The 21,927-nt window shown below is 34.6% G+C and overlaps 1 protein-coding gene across 7 annotated transcripts in view; it reads left to right on the forward strand.

Annotated features, from left to right (window-relative positions):
* Nucleotides 1–21,927, forward strand: part of SEC24B (SEC24 homolog B, COPII coat complex component) — a 117,670-nt gene that overhangs the window by 48,060 nt on the left and 47,683 nt on the right. For 4 of the 7 annotated variants that reach the window (XR_008997818.1, XM_036920895.2, XM_036920896.2 and 1 more), the window contains exons 4-5: nt 3,911–4,015; nt 19,500–19,580. Coding sequence is in view for 6 of the 7 variants with exons in the window: in XM_036920895.2 (XP_036776790.2) it covers nt 3,911–4,015; nt 19,500–19,580 (186 nt within the window). In the remaining variant the exon portion in view is untranslated. The remainder of the gene's footprint in view (nt 1–3,910; nt 4,016–19,499; nt 19,581–21,927) is intronic. The other 3 variants (XM_036920897.2, XM_036920898.2, XM_057502519.1) reach the window with 1 other exon arrangement.

The raw sequence follows: 21,927 nt of genomic DNA on the forward strand, positions 1-21,927 counted from the left end.
TTATAAAATATTTCATTGAACATTTATTTCATATTGACTGAAAGAAGTCATGTATAATTTTTATCTGTGGGTTTTTCCCAGTGTCTCTTGAAAAAAACTGATAGTCCTAGAAAACATTCTACTTGTCTTTGAAAGATTTAACATTACTAAGACTACTATTCAGGTTGATGGAAGGTTAATTTTTTCTAACCAATAACTTACCCTAGGGAGAATTACTAAGAATAGCTGAAAATAATTGTTTTAAATTAAATATACACAAAAACATATTTTCAAAGTTCATTATAGTAATAGCTAATGCTTAAAAGTAGTATATTTCAGGCACCCTTCTAAGCTCTGAAATCTATTAATTTAATCCTCATACACAATCATTTGAGGTAGTTACCGCCCCATTTTACGCATGATATAAATGAAGAACAGAGAGGTTAGTAACTTGCCCAAGGGCAAAGAAATAGTAAGTGTTAGAACCTAGACTTGAACCTTGAGTTCCCATCTTATCCACAGCATCCTGCTGCTTGTCTATTCAATGTTTCTTACTGTTTTTGCTTTGTTTTCATGGAACTCTGTCAAAAGGAGTGAGTTCTTTGACAGTAGTGGTTGGGGACTGCATAAATGCAAACTTACTTAAAAAATTTGTCATTTCTACCACTCTGCTTTTCAATATTTCTGTATTAAGAATGTTCTGGTGAGAACCAGTCTTATTTCTGACATATTTCATCTTTAATTGAAACATGTATGGCAAGATAAAAGAAAGGCTGTAGATTTAGGGTACCTTCATCAATCATTCAGTAAGTAGGTAGCTTTCCTTTTAGTGCTAGACACATTTTTTTACATCAGGGCAACATATAATAAGATTCAGGTAAGTTAAGGATGTGTGTTTTCTTTGTAAATTGGGAGAAAAGCCATTAACACGGCTACTTTCTTAGGTGGGTAAGTTTTAGAAAAGAGAGCACTATGAAAATTGATTCCCTTTAAACCATTCTCTTTTGTGGGAACGTTTGGAAAGTCTTTTAGTATATGTACCTAATTTAAAGACCGGATTAGAAAAGATAACAGTTGTTTAAAGTCTGAACTTAAAAAAGCTGTCTCCTACAAGGGATTTGTTCTCTTACGACTAGGTTTATTTATTCCCAATGTAGATGTTTTCTAGAGAACCGTGAAGATGTCTTTTGTTAAGCAGTTCCAAGGATTTGATTTCCTGGAGACTTGCCTGATGGTACTTTAATGATAGGTAGTTTAAACTGAACATCCTTTTTAAAAATATGGGGCCCTGTTAATAACAGAGCGCTTCATTATGTCAGATTCTGTCTACAAAGTGTGTCTTGCCTCTTGGTTTATTAGATTCATACCTTGAAAGTACTGACTAAGACAGATTAAGTTAGGATGTAGCATTCCATTTATTGGTGTGGGGTGGTGTCGTTGGGGTGGGAGACACTCCATGTATGTACATTTCTACAGTGGGTTTCAGGCTGAGCTCTGGAATATGTTACATTCTACCAACTCATATATGGAATCTGTGTATTCATACCTAGGTTCTGGCTCTTAAAAAGGTTCTGAGTAAAGGTATTCACGAAGTTCTCATAACCATTCATATATAGAGAAGATGATTTGGCTGTCAAACCCTTTCTGGCCATAACTTCCCATTTGTTGCAGTTTGTATTTACCTAACCTAGAACAGGGCATTTAAATATGGATTGATTGTTATTCCTGGACCCTTACTATTCCTCTTGGATTAATTAAAATGTTATTTTCTTGTGGCATTAACATTTCCAAGCTTTTACAAAGTTTACTTGAACAAGCAAAGGAAGGCTAAATTCTGAGCATATTGAGAGTCACAGTTGGGGAAGGGCTTAACACTCATCTCCAGCATTTCTCAAAAAAGGATTGCATTTTTTTTTTTCAGGCAACATTTGAGTATGTTGAATGACATTCTATTAATATAGTACATTGACAACCATAGCGTAATCTAAAATGGTACTGTAATAAGTAATATCACTGTGTTCTGTCTTATTCATAGGTTTCTTTCAGTGCGTTAAAAATTAGTTGCTCTATAATTTTTTGAATCATTGTATAGTCATCTCATTTGCTTCCAATTAATCATTGGATATTTTTCCAATAAGTGAGTCTGTTTTTATTCAGTAAATCTGGAGAGAGGGAAATATTTATAATACTTAATAGTTTCCCCCTCTGTTTTGGCTCCTTTGATTAGTTACAGAGTCAGCAATCTGCATATTGAGTTAGTCATGAAAAGGGTGGATTCTTTTCTGATTTTTTTTCCTGAATGTTGGCTTCTTAGCACAATAAGTGGAATTTCATTTCTTCTCTTGTTTCTTCTTATTATATACATGCACATATGTGTACTTTTTAAAGTGCAATGCTGAACGCATTTTGAGAAAGTACTTCATTTTTAAAGAACTCCTTAAATTGAAATTTTCTTTTCTATAAAATCTTTTTACTGTCAATGTTTAATTGTAAACTTACTAGTATATTTAACTTAAGGTCTAATATTAGTCAAATTTTCATTTTAACTAGGCTTTTGTTAGAGGAACATGCCACTCTGAATTTGGTCTTTCAAGGTATCAAGTTTATTTCTTGTATTACCTGTACTTATTTTACATTGATTTTTACTTTCTAAGATGAATTTGTGATAAATGCTCTTTTACTTATATTTAAAAGGTGTTTCAGCAAAGCTTGCAGATTTTTCCCTGATTTCTTTAGTCATAGTAGGAAGATCAAAGCTTCACTCATCTACAGTTTAACCTTTCCTCTCTTCTAAGCTCAAATTTTACTCTTTTAATACCTTTTTTCTTACTATAAATATCAGTTGTGTTTATCCATGCTAATTCAAAAAGTTCCTTGAAAAAAAACAATGAAGAGAGCATGAGAGGACTACCATTTGATTTTGGTGAGGCAAGGCTTCATTGTGCCTCCAGTATTGTGAAATGTTCCTGGAAATCCACGCTATGTTTCTGGGTTTTTCTTTCTTTCTTCTGTTATTTTTTTTCAAGTTGAGTCCTCAAATTTTCTTACAAGGATGTTTATTCTTAATGTTTTCATTTTTAATTAAGATTATTTTATTTTCCCTCTTAAAAATATTGTGGTTTTTTTTTACGCATTGATTTTACCAGATTAATTAAATAATAAAAATGCTCAGTCAACTTTTTTCTTAAAGGAAATATTATACAGTTACCAGTTGTGCCTTTTCCACAGAATCTGCCTTCTCTTGGTGTATCTCATACAGAGGACCAGTCTCACTCACCTACTTTAGACTCATGTAGACAATAGGCTGAAGCCGAGATGATGTGCCATCTCAGAAAATTCACTTTTCTGTGATTGTTACAGTGATAGCGCTACAGTTAATAAGTTTTTTTTTTTTTTCCTGGAACATCTGCTGTAAGCAGAGCAATGCTGAATACAATTCTTTTAACTGTCACTCTTTTTCCAATATGAGAACTGAGTTACCATCAAGGCCTTAGCAGAAGGCAAGTACTAAGTGTTTGTATGTGTGTTTTCTACTGTATAAATTCACTTCAGTAGAAATGATCACTGCTCACCAAGAATGCACAGCCCCAAAGGAAGTATACCACAACGGCCCTAAGGTCAAAGGAGGTAAACATGTATAGAGCTCAGAAAAATTTTCAGAGAATATCATTGTAATTTCCTTAATGTTCATTATCAGTATAATTCATGGTATTTTTTTCACACTTAAACTAGTTCATATTAAAGCTGCTTTTACTAAACTGCTTTGCAGAGATTTTCTAACATTTGATAATAAATTTGCTAATATTAATAATGCATGCTGGGATGTTCTTTAGAATATCAGAGTTCTTTCTCACTTTTAATGCAATGTCAAAATTTATTTCTCATCTTTCCTGTTGGTTTGACTCTTATGTTTGTGCTTTCCACTTTACAGGCATGCAGTATGGTGAATATGTTAATAATCAAGCTAGCTCCGCACCAACTCCCTTGTCATCAACTTCCGATGATGAGGAAGAGGAGGAGGAGGATGAGGAAGCAGGTCTGCTTTAGCTTTACACCAGTTCTTGATCTTTTCCTACTCAAGTTTTCAATATGTGTCCACAGTCTTACTTACGAGCCTTTACAAAAAGTGTCTTTGCAGATTTAGCTGAATGAACTTGCTTGGTTTGGGTTACAGAAGAAGGTTGGTTCACTTGATAGGAGGTGTTGTGCTTGTCTGTTTTGTTTTTCCTTTTCTGGACATCTTTACCATTTTGTAAGTAACACTGTGTCTTTGATGATGATAGAATACGTTCTTCTTTCAGAAATGCATTTCTTATGTCACATGCGAAAGAATAAGCCCTGACCGAAGCTTTTGGCTGATGATTACTCTAGCACCCTTTTAGGAATAATGTTTTATTTTCCTGCTTTGCATGTTACTTTAGTCTAATAAAGTGAACCATGTGGATTTTGTAATAGTGGTAGAGAAATAGGACGATGTTTCTTTCAGGTCTTTTTGGCGCTTCTTGTTACATATTTAGAAGGCCTGAAATTTGTAGTTATTTTCCTGCTTCATGAAGTAATAGTTCACATCTTGCTAGTTGAAGAAGTTGTGCATATGATCATGATTGCAGTCTGTTTGATATCTTTTTCTGCCTTTGAACTGCTGAACATTAAGTTCCTCCACTAATTCTACTAGTTTAAGACAACCAGTAAGAAGTGATGATCTTTCACGTATGTGACCATGGTTCTCCTTCTGTTATCTTTTTTATTGAGTGGAAGGATTTGCTCTATAAGCAATCTGTTTAACTAAAAGTTTCTGTTTTCTGTGCATTTCTGAAATACTCAAATCCTTATGCATGATTTGTGAGAGGGTTAAAGGGCTCTAGATGGGTAATTTTTCATACTTAAAAAATGTAAAATACCCATCCCTATCTTCCTGAATTTTTTGTAATTATTTTATATAATTTCAATCTTATAGAAAAGTTGTAAGAAGAGTACAAGAAACTCCTATGTTCACTTTATCCAGGTAAACCACTTTGCCCTGCTTCCTTTATAATTCTCTATGTATGTATTTTTTTCCATACATCATTTAAAGTAAGTTGGAGATAGCCTGAACATTTACCCCAAATACTTCAGTATTTCCTGATTATAAGGACGATGTCTTACATAGTATAAACACAGTACAGTTACCAGGAGATTGAACACTGATGCAATAATATTTACTACACAGTCCATAGTCAAATCTCAATAGTTGTCTCAATAAGATCTTTTATAGTTGTTTTCATAGTCTAGGATCCAGTCCAGAGTCACGCACTGAAATCAGTCACCATTTCTATTAGACTCCTTCAGTATCCTTCAGTCCCTTAACCTGTCTTTCTCTTTCTTGACTTTGACATTTTTGAAAAATGCAGTCCAGTTATTTTGTAGTATGTCCCTCTGGGTTTGTTCCTATGGTTTATCTGATGTATCCTTGTGATCAGATTCAAATCATGCATTTTTGGTAAGACTACCACTGAAGTAATGTGTGCTCAGTGCATCCTCTTTGACGCACATGATGTTCATTTGTTCCTGTACTGATGACTTGATTAGATGGTGTCTGCCATGTATCTATGCTGTAAAGGTACTACTTTTCCCCTTAAAATTAGTAATTTATGGGGATATTTTTTGATACTATGTAAATATCCTGTTCTTTATTAAACTGTTACTCATTAGTTTTATTTAGCATTTATTGATGATTTTCTAATTCCAGCATTCCTTCTATAAGTTGATGTTTCATTGTAAAGAAGAGCTTTTCCTTCTCCTGTGTTGATTTCTTTAGGTTCATATTGACTAATGGGTTCTTATTTTATTCAGTGGATAATAATCCATTGCTCTCATTAGTTATTTTGATAGCAACTTATACTACTTGGCCATTGGTAATTCCTTCAAACTATGTTTTTAAAATATTCCCATGGATCTTTAAATATTTTAAGTACTTGAGTCCTCAGTAAGCTGTTCCTAGCTCATCTTGTATCTGTACTGCTGCAACCCTGGACTGAGCCATTTCTTCAAGGAGTCCTGGTTCCTTTAATGGAGAAGAGTGTTTTAGAAACCAAGATCTGATTGTAATGTGATTATAATGCTACTGATGGGCCATTGTTCCCAGGCCCTCAATTATTATTATTATTATTTAATGTGTATATTATTCTGATCCTAGATACATCTACTTTTTTATCTCATGATCCTTATTTTGTACATTTCAAGAATGTGTTACTGTGTATAATGTTACCTGTCAGCCTAAATTGCTGTTATTTTTGTTCTGCTTGCAGTTAGTGTAGTTCTATTCAGTCTTATTTCCTTAGACTGAAAAAAAAATTGGGAAATCAGAAAGATGTAGTGTTACTGACTTTTCTCCTGTTGGGCTATCTGGTTAACTGACTACGTTTTTTTTTTTAATATATTACAGATTTAAAATTTCTGAGTTCTTTAGTCATGGCATTTAGATATTAAAATACCTGACAATTTTGAGCATTTACTGTGTGGCAGTATCTCTGCTATAGATACTGGCTGAAGAACTAACATGTCTCCCTGGATTTTTGTGCCAGTGTTTTTAGATTCAAACCCTCACTTTGTCACTTACTAACTTTGTGACCTTAGACAAGTTTCTTAAACTCATTGAGTCACAATTTGCTCATTTGTAAAATGGGAATAATAACAATAATTATATATGGTGGTTTTGAGGATTGAAGGTATTCTTTGTAAAAAGCTTAGAACAGTATCTAGCAAATGGTAAACACTCAAAAAGATTAGCTGTTATTATTAACATCGAGACTGTGCTCTTATCTCAGTGTTAATTCAGTAATCCTGTGAAGATAATTGACTTGATTTTTACAAATTGTGAATAAGTTAACTAACATTTGTCTCTGGCAACACAACTACTAAGTAGGAGAGTGGGGATTCAAACTGAGGTCTTTGCAGAAAGTTATGAAAAGGAAGTCTCCATCTCCTAATGAAAACAGCCCTGCAGTAGAAGGGAACCAAAGGGCCTGTGGCAATAGGCACTAAAGTATTACTTAGATGAAATCTTCCTCCTGTGTCTTTCTTACTGTGCAGCAAAATAATAAGAATATTCTGTGGACATTTTTACTAGAATCCTGGTGTTCTTAGTTTGTTAAAAAAATAATAATAATGATATCTTTGATTGCAAAGTAAAGGGATTTTCTGAGTGAGGGAGAAGAAAAAACTGGGAAAGAAAAGAATTTTATTTAGTTTTGCTTTTTAAAAATGTGCTCAGTTACAATAGTTTTCTCATAGGTAAAGAGGTAAAAGAAAGGGGCCCAAATTGTGAGGATTACATGTAAGTATCTTCTATAAAGTAGAGATTTGGAGTGTTCTACTTTTTAAGCATTCCAGTGGTATTCATTTTGTATGTTCATAAGATTTTAGTGTGTTAAGTTTATATGGAACTGTTTTTTAATTTCAAATAATGAAATATCAGCTAACAGGTTTGTAAATCAGTAATATTCCTCTTTATACTTAAAGTAACTTACCTACCTGTTTTAGCTCTTCATTTATTTAAAGTATCATTGATACACAATCTTAATGAAGGTTTCACATGAACAACATTGTGGTTTCAACATTCACCCATATTATCAAGTCCTCGCCCCGCCATTGCAGTCACTGTCCATTAGTGTAGTAAGATGCTATAGTATAGAGTCAATAGTTGTATTTTCCATTCTGTACTACCTTCCCTGTGACCTGCCTATATTGTGAGTGCTAATTATAGTGCCCCTTTATCTCCTTCTCCCTCCCTCCCCACCCACTGTCCACAGCCCCTTCCCTTTGGTAACTGCTAGTCCCTTCTTGGAGTCTGTGAATCTGCTACTAGTTTGTTCCTTCAGTTTTGTTCTGTTTTGTTTTAAAGTATCATTGATACACAATCTTATGAAGGTTTCACATGAAAAGCATTGTGGTTTCAACATTCACCAATATTATCAAGTCCTCACCACCACCCCCGTATTACAGTCACTGTCTAGATCTTCATTTATTAAAGCTTATGGTTTCCTTGGTAGCACCTCTATCCAACAGTCAAACACAGGAATACCTATTTCAAACTTTCAGAAAGTTTTAAAAGAAAACTATTTGATTTCAGTTCCAATTTTATGTTAAACCATCTATGTTTTTTAAATTACATGCTACATATATAGGCTTCCTTTTTAAAAGTTCCTCATTAAATGTATACTTGGATACTGAAATAGGATTTTGTGCAAGGGGCAGTATTATATTTTGTTGGAAGCATCTCAAAGTTCAGAATTGTTAGATAAAAACCTTAAAGAAAACATGAGCAAATAGCAAGCAATCAGGTCCTCTCCTGGTTATACCTTCAATTCTTCTCCCTACGTGTATTCAGTCACAAATACTCACTTCTTCAGTTAGTGCTGGAGTGGACATTTCATTAGTTTTAAAAACAGTACTGCACACAAGTACTGTCATCCTTGTATGAGTAAGGACTACTGACTTGAAAATGGGAGTAAAAGTGAATAAGCAGTGAAATAAAAATTGATGAGTGAAATAAAGTGAAAGGGGAAAAAAGAAAAGAATGATTCTGACTGCAGACTGCCATCAGCCCCAGGCCCTGGAAGACACTGTCCGCTAGTGTTCTGTCTGTGTTACACATACACCCAGTCTCCTCTCCTCCAGGGAATTTTCACATTGGGAAGAGGCCAGAGGACAACAGGAAGCTTTCTCCCATGGCTTTGGTAATGTGATAGCTTGATACTATATTTTGTAAGTGTTGTTGGGAAAAAACTTGAGTTCTCCATAATGAGTTTTAAGGTGCTAGTCAGTTCATGTTTGACTTTCATACAGGCATTGCATCAGAAATAGTGATATGTTTATGGTTTGCTTGAGTATTTTAAAAGGTAATGTATTTTGACACAGAAAACAAGTTAAGTCAACTCCTGTAGATAACAAGACAGTACTGGCCGCTTAGCTCTAACTCCCAAAAAGAATTCTCTTTTTAAATTAAAAGTATTAACTATAATTATTAACAGTATTTTTAACTATAATCACTATGCTATACATTAGATCCCTCAAACTTACTCATCTTACAACTGGATGATTGTATTCTGACCAGCTTCTCCCTTTTTCCCATACCTCTCCAAATAGAATCCTTAAAAAGATTCAAATATATCTTTACTTATTAAAATAATAAGATAATCCATCAATTAAATATCTTTCAACTCAATTCAATACATTTTTAATATGTTTAAGTTGAACAATGTCCTGGGTCTGTGAAGGATATAAAAAGATATGCCATCAAAAAAAATATTAGTTTGGGGTATTAAGTATTCATACACATTAAAAGAAAATATGGTAATGTATGTGCAGGTAGTACCCATTACGTGAACATCAGCTTGCAAACATATATATGATTGCTATAGCTGAACTCCAACTTCCTATATGGTGAGAGGAGGCAGTTTTAGGACTACAGTGGAAGACAATTTGGTACCAGTGTCCAAGAGTTAGAATTCACAAGGTATTTTCAATAGAAATAGTGTTCAAATGGTGATTGAATTGGTAGGCTAGCCCCAAATCTAATTAACTGCAATTCCAAATTTATAAATACTCTGTTTTCTCCAACCTGTTGCAAGTATATACCATTTAATCAGTAATACAGACTGTGGGTTTTGTAAATGTCTGTAAACTAACTTGGTATAAATCAGTACAGTTATTTCATTATTTCTCTGAAAAAAAGTGTTCTGAGTTCTGGAAAATTTATAGACACATTGTTTAATAATGCCTCTTTTGTAAACTTCATTAAAAACCCAAGAAGCTTACAATTAAGCTTGGAATATAGAACAAAATTACAGTAAGTCCTATGTTAGTCATAGTGCATTATAGGAAAACATAAAAGAATCTTGAATCAGACTTAGGGTGGTATGACAGGAAAGAGTCTCCCAGGGTGGTTGTGAGGGTGGGGATCTGAACTGAATATAAAAGGAGAACTTTGAATTAGGCAGGCAAAGGATCTGGAGATGGGCAGGGGCACTTTTTTCTTTAAAAAAAAAACATTTTTTTACTTTAAATAATACAACTGTGCAGTTAAAAAGAAAATTGTATTATAAGACTTAAAGTGAGAACACCAGTCCCTTGCCTTGTGTTAGTATAACTTTCCCTCCCAGATCCTGTCATCAGAGTAACCTTTTTTTTTAATTTGTTTTTTTATTTTGGTATCATTAATGTTCAGTTACATGAACAACATTATGGTTACTAGACTTCCCCTATTATCAAGTCCTTACCACATACCCCATTACAGTCACTGCCCATCAGTGTAGTAAGGTGCTATAGAATCACTAGTCCTCTCTGCGTTATACTGCCTACCCTGTGTCCCACCCCGCTACATTATGTGTGCTAATCGAAATGCCCCTTTTTCCCCCTTATCCCTCCTTTCTCACCCATCCTCCCCAAACCCTTTCCCTTTGGTAACTGTTAGTCCATTCTTGGGTTCTGTGAGCGTGCTGCTGTTTCGTTCCTTCAGTTTCTTTCTTTCTTATACTCCACAGATGAGTGAAATCATCTTTCTCTGCCTGGCTTATTTCACTGAGCATAATACCCTCTAGCTCCATCCATGTTGTTGCAAATGGTAGGATTTGTTTTCTTCTTATGGCTGAATAATATTCCATTGTGTATATATACCACCTCTTCTTTATCCATTCATCTACTAATGGACACTTAGGTTGCTTCCATTTCTTGTCTATTGTAAATAGTGCTACGATAAACATGGGGTTGCATATGTCTTTTTCAAATTGGGCTGCTGCATTCTTAGGGTAAGTTCCTAGGAGTGGAATTCCTGGGTCAAATGGTATTTCTATTTTTAGTTTTTTGAGGAACCTCCATACTGCTTTCCACAATGGTTGAACTAATTTACATTCCCACCAGCAGTGTGGGAGGTTTCCCCTTTCTCCACATCCTCACCAACATTTGTTGTTTGTCTTTTGGATGTTGGCCATCCTAGCTGGTGTGAAGTGATACCTCATCATGGTTTTAATTTGTATTTCTCTGATGATTAGGGATGTGGAGCATCTTTTCATGTGTCTGTTGGCCATCTGAATTTTTTCTTTGGAGAAGTGTCTGTTCAGCTCCTCTGCCCATTTTTTAATTGGATTATTTGCTTTTTGTTTGTTGACATATGTGAGCTCTTTATATAATTTGGATGTCAGCCCCTTATCAGATATGTCATTTATGAATATATTCTCCCATACTGTAGGATGTCTTTTTGTTCTATTGATGGTGTCCTTTGCTGTACAGAAGCTTTTTAGTTTGATATAGTCCCACTTGTTCATTTTTGCTAAAGTTTCCCTTTCCCAGGGTGATATGTTCATGAAGAAGTTGCTCATGTTTATGTCCAAGAGATTTTTGCTTATGGGCAGAGGCACTTTTAAAACAAAGCAGGGAGCTTGAGAGATGGCACAATAGGAGAAGTTTAGTGAGTCTGGGACATTATCTGCAAAGAATAGTACTAAGAAGAATTGAGTTGAGTGAGGTTGGGTAGGACGGCTGGATGAGATCTTTAAGAGCCTTGTGTTTCATACTAATGAGTTTGGATTTTGTCTTGAAGGTAGCAAGTTACTGATGGAATTTACATGGGAAAATAACATAACCAAATGTGCATTTTATTTTATTTATTTATTTATTTATTTATTTTTGTAGATAATTATTTTTTATTGAAGGGTAGTTGACACACAGTATTACATTACATTAGTTTCAGGTGTTCAACAAAGTAATTCAACATTTATATACATGATAATTCTAGGTACGAGCTATCACCATACCAAGTTGTTACAATATTTTGACTATATGCCTTATGCTACACATTACATTCCGGTTACTTATTTATTTTACAATTGGAAGTGTGTACTTTTTTGTTGTTGTTGTGAGGGCATCTCTCATATTTATTGATCAAATGGTTGTTAACAACAATAAAATTCTGTATAGGGGAGTCAATGCTCAATGCACAATCATTAATCCACCCCAAGCCTAATTTACATCAGTCTCCAATCTTCTGAAGCATAACGAACAAGTTCTTACATGGAGAACAAATTCTTACATAGTGAATAAGTTACATGGTGAACAGTACAAGGGCAGTCATCACAGAAACTTTCGGTTTTGCTCATGCATTATGAACTATAAACAGTCAGTTCAAATATGAATACTCATTTGATTTTTATACTTGATTTATATGTGGATACCACATTTCTCTCTTTATTATTATTATTTTTAATAAAATGCTGAAGTGGTAGGTAGATACAAGATAAAGGTAGAAAACATAGTTTAGTGTTGTAAGAGAGCAAATATAGATGATCAGGTGTGTGCCTGTAGACTATGTGTTAATCCAAGCTAGACAAGGGCAATAAAACATCCACGTATGCAGAAGATTTCTCTCAGAACAGGGGGTGAGGTTCTAAGCCTCACCTCTGTTGATCCCCAATTTCTCACCTGATGGCCCCCCTGCGACTGTGCCTGTCTTAGGTTGTTCCTCCCTTGAGGAATCCTACCCGTCTCTGGCTAACCAGTCAACTTCCGGGGCCATACAGGGAAATGTAAAGTTGGTAAGTGAGAGAGAAGCCTTATTGTTTGAAAAGGTTAGGTTTTTACTTTTTTGCATATTTATGCCCTGTGGCTTCTATGCCCAGCATTTGTCTTGAGGTATCTTTACCACTTGGAAGAATTATGATACTCGGTAAATTTGATATGAGGCACAAATTCTATTTAAGGGTTGTAATTAGGAAGGAAGAAGAAAAGCTATAGAAGTAGCAGGCGGAAGAAAACATGGCAAGATTGATTATTTCTTTGACATATCTTCTTGTAGAGTAACTTCAGTATGTATAGGTTTTAAACTACTAATTAAATTGCACACACACATTAACATAATAGGAGTATAGTTACATAACCAAAGCATACCTGTAATTACCAGCCATCTCCAGTGAAACCAAGAAAACCAGTTAGGCACCTTAGGCATTTGTGAAAACTTATCTATGATATGGTGGATATTGTCCAACTGAACTTGAACAGTCTGAGAGAAATCAGACAAATTAAAACAACCCATTCCTGGGGACTGTTCACATCCCATATGTTCTTTTAACAGTAAATAGTCTGTAGTTGTAAGATTTTGGAGTGCTACAATTTGCACTTCTCCTAATTCTTGATTGAGTTCCAACAGTATAGATACAGTCAAATTTGTTGTTTTACTGTATGCATAGGCCAGCTTAGATATCTCCTTCTTCATTCCCATGGCAAGTCCAGGAACTGGTGGGATGAGTGCATCTACAGCTGTAGCAGTGCGTGGATCTTTGTTGGGGTTTTTTGATGATCATCTTCTGGCATGAGTCTTCCAGAGAGTGCTGATGTTGGAAGTTCTTTTTCATATCGTATCTTAGTTCATTTTCGGGGTAGCCCAATTAGGCTTTGATCCTCTGTATAAACACAAACAGACCCTTTGCCTACACTTTTATATGCCCTTTATACCCTTCTGTAGAACTCAATGGAGGTCACCACACAGGAACTGCCTTTTTTTTTTTTTTTTGATATCATTAATCTACACTTACATGACGAATATTATGTTTACTAGGCTCTCCCCTATACCAGGTCCCCCCTATAAACCCCTTTACAGTCAGTGTCCATCAGCATAGCAAAATGTTGTAGAATCACTACTTGCCTTCTCTGTGTTGTACAGCCCTCCCCTTTCTCCCACGCCCCCATGCATGCTTATCTTAATACCCCCCTTCTTCTCCCCTCCCCTTATCCCTCCCTACCCACCCATCCTCCCCAGCCCCTTTCCCTTTGGTACCTGTTAGTCCATTCTTGAGTTCTGTGATTCTGCTGCTGTTTTGTTCCTTCAGTTTTTCCTTTGTTCTTATATTCCACAGATGAGTGAAATCATTTGGTATTTCTCTTTCTCCGCTTGGCTTGTTTCACTGAGCATAATACCCTCCAGCTCCATCCATGTTGCTGCAAATGGTAGGATTTGCCCTTTTCTCATGGCTGAGTAGTATTCCATTGTGTACCACATCTTCTTTATCCATTCATCTATCGATGGACACCAAATGTGCATTTTAGAAAGGTCCTTTACAGAAGAATTGATTGGAGCATATTGAAAGTAGAAGCTATTGGAATGATGTGGTTAGAAAAATGACTTCTTAGACTGAGATGAGATAGCAGGAAGATTGGAGAGGGGGAGTGTAGCATAGTATCACCAAAAAAATGAAACTAGTTTGCAAATTAAAAGTAATTGGGTCAGCAGTGACAGATGTTAAGGAAAGGTTAGTTTAAGTCTCAGAACAAACAGTTGGCTTTTCAGTCAGGAGGTTCTTGTCTTTTTTCTTTTTCCCTCCATCTGTAGTACTGTTTGAGGATATAGAGAGGGAAGAGAGAAAATTAACATTTCTTGAGTCTCCAGCTAGTGTCTGATTTATATTTGTTATATCTATTTAATTTTAACAGTAGCCCTTATAAAGTAGGTATTATAAAATCGGTTGTTCCAAATAAGGAGTGGCTCAGAGATGTTAGGTGTCTTGTCCATTTTCTCTTAACTGGTAAGTGATGGAGATGGAATTTGACCTATACTTAATCCATTTTCTGTGTAATTTAAGAGGAAGTAAAGTTTCAAATTATCTGGTTAATTTCCATTTGAGCAATTAGAATGCATTATACTTTGTTGACCCATGTTGCTTGTCTTTTAGAGAGAGAGAACAACTTAAGTGTTTTTTAGAAGGCTTAAATGCATGCTGGTATTCTTCCCCAGTTTCACAGATTCTGGGCTGTTCTTTTGATCTGTTCTCCTTACTTCCTCAGTTTCTATTCCCCGTCTTTTCCTCCTTCCTCTTTTCTTCTCTCAACCTGTGACATAGAGCCAGTAAAAGGAGCGAAAATGCTTCCTAAGTACTACTCACCCCCCATTTGATCTCAGCGTATTTATTATCTCACATTGTAGTATGAAGTGACTGAGGTAAATTGGACCTATCTAAGCTTTAAGAGTGGAAACAAATATCAAAGCTATTCATTCAACTAATACTAGCTTTTAAGCAGAAAGCAGTATTTTGCCTGCTTTATCGTTCCAAATCTCAATACAATAGCATAGCTGTTTCCATTGGAAAGCAGATACCATATGTGACTACAATACAACTTGAAAAGTGCAGTATTTCAGGATTAAGAAAATGTCCCTACATGGAAAAGGAAACCTTTCTTTTATGCTCATGCTATGGAGGATTTGCAATGTGAAAGATGAGAAGGAATTTGCCATGTGAAGGAAGGAAATTAAGGTGAACAGATTCAATATGTATAGTGTGCATAATAAACATAAGAAAATATGGTGTGTTGGGTAAAGAATGAGGGGTTTTGTGTGACTATCATATGATAAAAGAGGGAAGATTGTACAGGAACAGGTAAGAAGTGGAGGTGAAAAGGACAAATGGAAGCCAAATTTTTAAGTTCCTTTTATGATACTACAAAGGCGTTTAGGCTTTATTCTGTAAGGTGCTTTTAAGCATGTTCAGAATATTAACAAGTTTCATAACACTCCTTTTTTTAGAAAAAGTTTTTTGATTTGTGTTGGCAATGATGTCATGACCTCATTAGAATCAACCTGAACAGTAAGTTTTAACAAAGTTTCGTTTAAATAGATATAACAAATATAAATCAAACAGACACTAGCTGGAGACTCAAGTTTCGTGTTTAGTTTAGTGGTTCATCTGGATTTATAACTTTTATTATTATTTTGATATTTTAACAAGTCCAAAACAGAGACTTGACTTTTCTTTTTTTCTAAAAGTGAACTTTAAAGTAAACTAGCAAGTTTCAAATTGTTGAATAAATACATAGCACATTTCTATAAAATGAGTTAAAATTTTTAGCTATAGCATTATTATTAAAATGGGCAATATTTTAAGCATTAATATTTGATTTTACATGAAAGAAGCTAAGCAGCATAATTAAGTAGTGTTATGTTCTTTCAGATAATTTGATGTATATAAGAACCTTTTATCTTTGGTCTTAAGTTTTTTTCAGTAACTATTTCTTGATATTTACATTTGGAAATCTTGATCAGAGAGTGTGCTAAGGTATTTTTTTTTAATAATAGCTTTTTAAGTTCACATGCCATAAAATTCATTCATATAAATTGTACTATTTGGCATAGACACTACATTAATAAAGTTCTTCAACCATTACTATGTAATTTCAGAGCATACTGCAAAATAGAAATTCCATAACCTTTTGTTAACAGTCATTTACTATTCTTACTCACTGTGCGTGCACACACACACACACACACAGACACACACACACAACGCTCTAGGCAATAACTAATCTGTGTTTTATCTCTGGATTTGTCTGTTTTGAACATTTTGCATAAATAGATCACATAAAGTGGGGTTTTTTGTGACTGGCTTTTTTTATTTTTTAGCCTGATGTTTTCAAGGTTCATCCTTATTGTAACATGTATCAGCACTTCATTCCTTTGTATTGCTGAGTAATACTCCATTGAGTGGATATATCACATTTTATCCATTCATAAGTTGGTAGACATTGGAATTATTTCCACTATTTGGCTATTACGAATGATGGTAGTATGAAAATTCATGCATAGCTTTTTATGGGGGAAATGTTTTCATTCATCTTGAGTGGAATTGCTGAGTCATAGAGTAACTCTTATGTTTAACATTTTAAGAAACCATCAGACTGTTTTCTGATGTGGCTGCACTATTTTAAAATATCAGGAAGAGTCCAATTTCTCCACATCCTTGTGAAAGCTTGCTGTTATCTGTCTTTTTAATTATGACCATCCTAGTGGATATGAGGTGGTATCTAATTGTGGTTTTGATTTTCATTTTCATAATGGCTAGTGATGCTGGGTATCTTTTCCGGTGCTTATTGGACATTTGTTTATCTTCTTTGGAGAAATGTCTGTTTAAATCATTAGCCCATTTGGAATTTGGTTTTGCCTTTTTATTGTTGAGTAATAGTTCTTTATATATTTTGGGTACTATAGTACCCTTATTAGGTATATGAATTACAATTACATTCTCCTCTTCTGTAGATTGTCTCCACTTTCTTGCTAGGATCATTTAGAGCACAAAAAGTTTTCATTTTGATGAAGTCCAGTTTACAAATTTTTCTCTTTTATTGCTTATACCTTTGAAGTCATACTTAAGAATCCATTGCCTAATCAAAGGTCATAAAGATTTATTCCTATATTCTAAGAATTTTAATGCTTATATTTAGGTCTCTGATCTTTTTTGAGTTAATTTTAGTATAAAGTTTAAGGAAGGGGTCTAACTTCATTCTTCTGCATGTGGATATCTAGTTGCTCTAGCACTAATTGTTGAAAAGAATATTCTTTTCCCATTGAAATGTCTTCTTGTATTGTTTTGTTTTGAGGTAAAATTCACATAATATACAGTTAACCATTTTAAAGTATATAATTCAGTGGTGTTTAGTTGTGTAGCTACCACCTCTAATGCTATCATTTTGGTTGTGTCATCACCACTCCATCTAGTTCTAACTATGAGTGTACTGAACTAGATAGAAGTGAATATTTTCATTGTCCCAGAAGAAAACCCTGTGCCCATTAAGCAGTAATTTCCCATATCCTCTTGCAACCACCAGTCTACTTTCTGTCTTTATAGATTTACCTATTCTGGATATGTCATATAAATGGAATGATATAATGTGTGACCTTTTGTGTCTGGCTTTTTTCACTTAGCATGTTTTATTTTTTATTAAGGTATCATTGATACATAATCTTATGAAGGTTTCACCTGGGCAACATTGTGCTTACTACATTCACCCCTATTATCAGAGTCCCCCCACATACCCCATTACAGTCACTGTCCATCAGCGTAAGATGCTACAGAGTCACTACTTGTCTTCTCTGTGCTATACTGCCTTCCTCATGCTCCCACTACATTATATGTGCCAATCATAATACCCCTTCACCCCCTTCCACTTAGCATGTTTTTTCAAGGATCATTCACATTGTAGCATAAGTCAGTACTTCATTCCTTTGTATATTATCCCATTGTATTTGAATAATATCCCATTGTATAGTGTTTGGGTTTGGTATATTGTTTTTAGTGCTATTCAAGACTTTGACTTTATGTTACAGTATTCTTTTCATAAATTCACAAATAGAACAAAAAAGGAAGAGCCATCACTTCCCATTATTAATTAAGAGTAATGACATAATATATACAAAATTTCCTATTTATCACAAAGAAAATACTTAGTAAATTAATAGTGTCTTCCACCTATTACTTATTTTATAGTTGCTTCATATCCACGGTCTCATCTAAGCCTCACAAGAACATTAAGATCTTAGCACACAGAGGGCATTTTAAAAATTGCTCTTATTTTGCAGAAGAGAAGTCGGTAACTGTCACTTAAAAAGTTATATAACAAGTAAATAACAGAGTCTAATGTAACTGCAATCTTTGCCTCCAAATCAAGTTCTTTGCTGATAGTAAAATGTTCCTATGCAAAAAGCTTTGGCTGTTACGGCCTTAGTCAATATATCCAATTCTCATGGTTACCCAAAAGTATTCAGTGAAAGATAATTATGCATACCTATCCCTTTGATATCACAGTTGAAAATTAGCCTAAAATGTAGTTCAAGCCCCAGTTATAATACTGGTGTTAAGAGCAAGGGATCAGTGACCTCTATACATAAAATTTTGTCTTACTGTGAAAAAGACCAAGATCTCTATGTAAGAGAGGACCCATGTGCATATTTATTTTTATTCATTGGTATGTACTCTAGCATATATACCTAGGGTGACTCTAGGCTCTCAATAAAATATATGTTGAGTAAATGAATTAAAGAAATACATTGTATGCTCCCCTATCCATGTGAACTTTCACTAAATTTTACCATAAATTGAAATTGAATATTACTATTAATCTTAACAGGTTTTGAATGAACACACATAATATGCCTGTAGTCTTTATATTTATTAGCGTGCCTTCATTTATGTTACCCTATTGAATATGGCAGGTACTATTTAATCTCTGCTCTGCAAATGGATAAACTGAGGCATAGAAAAGCTTAGTAACATCCTAGGTAGCAATCCAAGCAGTAGACTCCTCTTTTAGGAAGGTGTGTTACAAAAGTCACTAAAATTTATCTTAAAAAATACTGATAAAATGTACTTAATAACTTGAGATTTGGTAGATGCAATCTTTGAGGTGTGATTATATTAACATGTCTGTCAATCTAGAATTAATAGTTGTGTGTTTGACTACTTGTAGTACTTTGATGTCTCTTATTCTTTAAGACATGTAATATGTGTTTGATTAAATTTTATTCCACTCATCAGCTCCATATTTTCCCCACTCTTATCCTTATTCTTATTAACAAATTTATGTATGACTTTTAAAATGTCATTTTATATTTTTACTGAAGTCAGGCATTTTCTTAGCTCAGCAAAAGTCTTTTTCAAAATTGCCAAAGGCTGTTCTAAGATAAATTGTCACTTTAAACTCAGTGGATATTTTGGTTTTCCTTTTAGGTGTTGACAGCTCTTCTACCACAAGCAGTGCTTCTCCAATGCCTAACAGTTACGAGGCCCTAGAAGGAGGCAGCTACCCAGGTAATTTGTTTTCTGCTTCTTCATGTTTATTTGAAAAGTCACCATAATTGCTTTCAAACATAAAAGTATATTATACATGATTAGCAGACTATTTTTTATTTGCAAGAAGGGACTTTTTTTTCTGGTATTTCCTGGTATTTCTCAGCCTTTATTTACATAATGGAGTTAATTGTCATGTAACAAATGTTGACCCAAAAATAAAACAGCCAGTTATTTTACTAGCAAAATGGTTTTATTCAGGAATAGCAGAGGAATTGCAACTCTGGATATGCAAACCATGGCAAACTATAAGCCAGTCCAGAGAACAAGAGAGGTAAACTTACTATAGAGGAAAGTAGGGAGTTTAGAGGGGCTGTTATAAACCACATGTCCATTGAATTAAAGTGGTAGCTTAAAGTGCAGTGACTTTTCCTTGGCTGAGTTCTGATAGTGTTGCCAGACAAGGAGAAAATCTTTCTTCCCTCTGTTGTGGTAGTAAAGTATAGGCTTCTTGTTGGGGCCTACATTTGACCAGGAGTGGTACGGTGTGAGAGCTTCCCTTTCTGGTCTCCCAACTCCGTTTAAATGAGGTTTCCTTTAGTCACACAACTGTGAACATTGTTTTCTGGGAGGCCTAAAGAAATTTATTATTTTTATCACACTATACCTTTTTCCTCATTCTAAAAGACTTTCTAAGACTGAAAAATTTTTTTATTTCTTTTCCCTTTTTTATGCTAATAACTACTTAAGTAAATTTTATATTTCTGTTCTCATGCTTAGGTCCTTCAATTCCTTCTAGCTAGCCTCTGCATATGAATAGTATTTGACACTTTACTCCTCTCATGACTCCTGACTGCCTCCACCAGGTAAATAGATTAACCAGTTCGGTCATAGGTTCTGGAGGCATTACTTACAACCATATTGGAAAATAACTTTGGTTGTTACATAGGAGTAGGAGTAGTGGATAGTATTTTTAAAAAACACAAACTTAACTTTTATAATTAATAATAATTTCATTGTAATTGTACTGTGATCTTCCTTATTTGCCTATCTCTTATTACCAATAAGCTGACAGCAACACCTGACTTCCCCCTTTCTCTCCCTTTTCCTAAAGATTCCAAATTTTAGAACTAGCAGAACAAGTAGTCTTGCCTTTCTCTTTATTTTTTATCACATTAGTAATAATCCAGGATGGAGCTTACTTAAAGTGGCAGTGTGCTAGCCTTAACATTAATCCACTCTCTTGCTATCATAGGCTATGACTTAGTAGAAAACTTTAATCTTCTCAGCTTAGTATAGAATTCCCATTTAATATTTCAAGAATACTTGAATAAGCTACTTAGTCTTTTGTGATACGGACTATTTCCCTAGGGACATGTATGTGTGCGTGTGTGTGTGTGTGTGTGTGTGTGTGTGAGAGAGAGAAGTTGTGGACCATTCCAAAAGCAATGACTATTATCAAAATACTCTGGAATAGTGACTTAATTCACTAAAAGATAAATACATCAAAAAGAGCATCCATGATGATCAAGTAGGATTTATTCCAGAGTGCAAGGATGGTACAATATTCAAAAATTCATCAACATCATACACAACATCAACAAAAAGAAGGACAAAAATTACATGATCATCTCCATAGATGGTGAAAAAGCATTCGACAAAATTCAACATCCATTCATGATAAAAACTCTCAATAAAATGGGTATAGAGGGCAAGTACCTCAACATAATAAAGGCCATGTATGACAAACCCACAGCCAACATCATACTTAACAGAAAAAGGCTGAAATCTTACCCTCCAAGATTGGGAATAAGACAAGGATGCCCACTCTCCCCACTTTTATTCAACATAGTACTGGAGGTCCTAGCCATGGCAATCAGACAACACAAGGAAGTAAAGGCATCCAGATGAGTAAGGAAGAAGGTAAACTGTCACTGTTTGCAGGTGACATGATATTGTACATAAAAACCCTAAAGAATCCACCCCAAAACTACTAGAACTAATACCTGAATTCAGCAGAGTTGCAGATAAAAAATCAACACACAGAAATCTGTTACATTCCTATACACTAACGAACAAGAAGAAAGAGAAATCAGGAAAACAATTCCATTTACAATTGCATCAAAAAGAATAAAAATAACTAGGAATAAACCTAACCAAAGGGGTGAAAGACCTATACCTGAAAACTACAAGACACTCTTAAGAGAAATTAAAGAGGACACCAATAAATGGAAATACATCCCATGCTCTTGGGTAGGAAGAATTAATATGAAAATGGCCATCCTGCCTAAAGCAGTGTACAGATTCAATGCAATCCCTATCAAGATACCAATAAAATGGGTATAGAGGGCAAGTACCTCAACATAAT

Source organism: Manis pentadactyla, chromosome 5 (genome assembly GCF_030020395.1).
Source record: "Manis pentadactyla isolate mManPen7 chromosome 5, mManPen7.hap1, whole genome shotgun sequence".
Taxonomy (NCBI): Eukaryota; Metazoa; Chordata; class Mammalia; order Pholidota; family Manidae; genus Manis; species Manis pentadactyla.